We start from the raw sequence: 2,500 nt of genomic DNA on the forward strand, positions 1-2,500 counted from the left end.
AATTGCTCCAAAGCCTCATCGCTCTGGCCTTCAACACCAACGCCTCCACTCTCAACGACCACGGAGAGCAATAGGCTGGTGAGAGAGTAGGTGGTACTATCCAAGGGAGACTGTGCGGCGATAAAGTGGATTTGGTGCATGATCCTGGTTGTGACCTCTGTAGACAGTGCCGTCAGTAAATCTTTTAATCACTGCAGAAAGACACTTACCGCCGAGAGGTTCGTCCAGATAGTCTGAAGGAACGAAAGGAGACTCAGAGAATCGCAAAATGGTCGCCATCAACAATCTCCTAGTCTCACCCAGCCTTTCAGAAGCCAGGTTGCCAAGTTGCTGGAACTGAATCAGAGACTAATCTACAAGAGTTTCGAACGAGACTTACAGAGAAGACGTCGAACGCTCTGCCATCTACCAAGAAGCTTCCGGCAGCAAAAACACTACTCAACAACGCCGCTGCCATTCCTCCCACACATCTCTCAACCTCAACATTTCCAGCCTTGGTCAAAGCGCTCACAAGCTCAATACCTCTATTCAAAGCGCCCTGCACATGCCTAATCTGCTGTCTAGTGGCAGATTCCTTAGCTAATTGAGCGTTGATAAGTGCTTGGTCCTGCTTCGAATGTTTAACGCCAGCGGTGGCAGTGCGTTTTTTGGCGAGAGATTCGCGAACTTCTTGTTCCCACTTTTCGGTGGCGTAATCCTTACGGTTTTTATTTTCAGGCACGCCGTCCTTCTTTTGGGCCAATACTGAATCACATGGTTAGATTGGATGTCCATACTGAAGTAAAGCTCACTAACCATCAACAAAAGTCTGATCTTCGGGAGTCGCCCAGATACCTCTTTCTTCCAGCCCGATGAAAGCCAAAGACGCGGGGTTAAGGTCCTCCTTAAGTTGATGCACAAAGGCATCAACATACACAGAAGGACAAATGAATGCCAGGGTTGTCGCCGCATGATAAGCAGCCTCTGCAAGTCTCACATCCTATATTTCTTCTATTAGCTCTTTGCAATATAAGACCACATAAAAACTGCTTACCGAAGGGGGTGTACCGGCGGCTTCCCACAATTCAACCAAGATTCTGTCCTTTGCATCTCGCGCCACTGCAGCGGGATCAAGGCCCAGAGCTTGCACCAACCCGACCCAGCTCGTTTGTGCTTCAGGACTAATTTCAGGATGATGGGCGAGCACGATAAAGTCCACAGCAAGATTCTCCAGAATATCCTTAGGGGTATCAATATCGGCGACAAAAATGGACGACAGAAGACGGCCAATGTCTCGAGACTTGCTGGTCACGGTCTCTTCCTCCTCAGAAGAAGGTTTGGCCGCGGCGCGGCGCTCGTCTTGAGCCTGAAGCCATGACTGAAGAGCGAATCGGACTATTCGGCCAATTACTTGAGGCTGAGCCTTTGTAAGCTTGGACAGAACTTCAAGAGCTCCACGCCTGACAGGGCTAGACTTGCTTTCAAAGACCAAGTGGATGAAAGCCAGTCCTATAGAGATCCTGGCACCATCTGTGTTAATTTTGCTACTTGAACCACCTACGATGCCCTCAAGGGACCTCAACAGCCAAAGGTTATCTTCTGATGAGGGTAGTCGTTGGTACACTTTGTCGTTAAGCACGAAAGACGGCTTTGGTGAGGTCGCAAGGATACCTTCCATTGCCGGGCTGGAGGTAAGCTTCTCCGCAGAGGGCATACCCTTGAGAGGGCCAAGAGCAAGTGCGAGGGCGACGTAGCCTTCAAGGAAACCTGTGGGATTGGCAGGAGGACAAACGGAAGCGGCCTTGAGATTATTCTCTAGGGCAGGGGCAATTGCGCTTATGAGCTTCTCACCTTCCATCGAGAATTGCTGACCCTTGCTGCCAATTTCCCAGATAGCCTGACCGACGGCATTTGAAAGGGCACGGCGAGTTGGGATCTTGGTGGACGCAAGTTCTTTCAAAAGAGCTTGGCTAGCGGAAGCGGCCATAGACTGGTTGGAAGAAAAGGTATGGAAAAGATGGTGACCGAGGGCAGAACAGAGAGTTTGGAATGCAGGTTCGTTGCCCTCTTTAGCAATGAGGGTTGGAAGGGTATCGACTACCGAGGGTGAAACAGCGTCGGATACGGGCAGGTCGGTGAGCATATTGAAAAGCACAGTTCGGTGTTCGGGACTGGCCGTTTTACCGCCCTTCGGAAGAGCTATGATTTCACTGGCAATTTTCCCTTGCACAGTCTTGTCTGAGCATCTTTCAATGATAGCTCGCAAAAGAATCCGTGATTTATTTCGAGTATCAGCATTGGATGATTTTGAGGCAGAAAGTGTGGGATTGAGCAGCTTGGCGGGAAGAAGCGGAGAGATATCGTGGGTGCAGAAAGTGAGAAGATCAGCCAAAAGCTCAAGAGCCACTTCAGGCGATCGAAGCAGCATCTTTTCAGCCTGAGGAATAAGTTTCTCGGAGAGGACCTGATAAGAAACAAATTCGGACACGAATTCCTGAAATACTGTCGACGAGTGGCGGGC

At 49.9% G+C, this 2,500-nt stretch overlaps 1 protein-coding gene across 1 annotated transcript in view; it reads right to left on the minus strand.

The window, feature by feature from the left end:
* CNBB3270 (hypothetical protein) overlaps positions 1-2,500 on the minus strand; it is a gene marked incomplete at both ends in the record, with an annotated part of 8,831 nt that overhangs the window by 5,254 nt on the left and 1,077 nt on the right. Inside the window, 5 exons of the mRNA XM_772002.1 lie at positions 1-157; positions 210-330; positions 380-744; positions 796-979; positions 1,034-2,500. The exon at positions 1-157 is cut by the window's left edge and continues 41 nt beyond it; the exon at positions 1,034-2,500 is cut by the window's right edge and continues 466 nt beyond it. Coding sequence (XP_777095.1) covers positions 1-157; positions 210-330; positions 380-744; positions 796-979; positions 1,034-2,500 — 2,294 coding nt within the window. The remainder of the gene's footprint in view (positions 158-209; positions 331-379; positions 745-795; positions 980-1,033) is intronic.

Source organism: Cryptococcus neoformans, chromosome 2 (genome assembly GCF_000149385.1).
Source record: "Cryptococcus neoformans var. neoformans B-3501A chromosome 2, whole genome shotgun sequence".
NCBI classification, from domain to species: domain Eukaryota; kingdom Fungi; phylum Basidiomycota; class Tremellomycetes; order Tremellales; family Cryptococcaceae; genus Cryptococcus; species Cryptococcus deneoformans.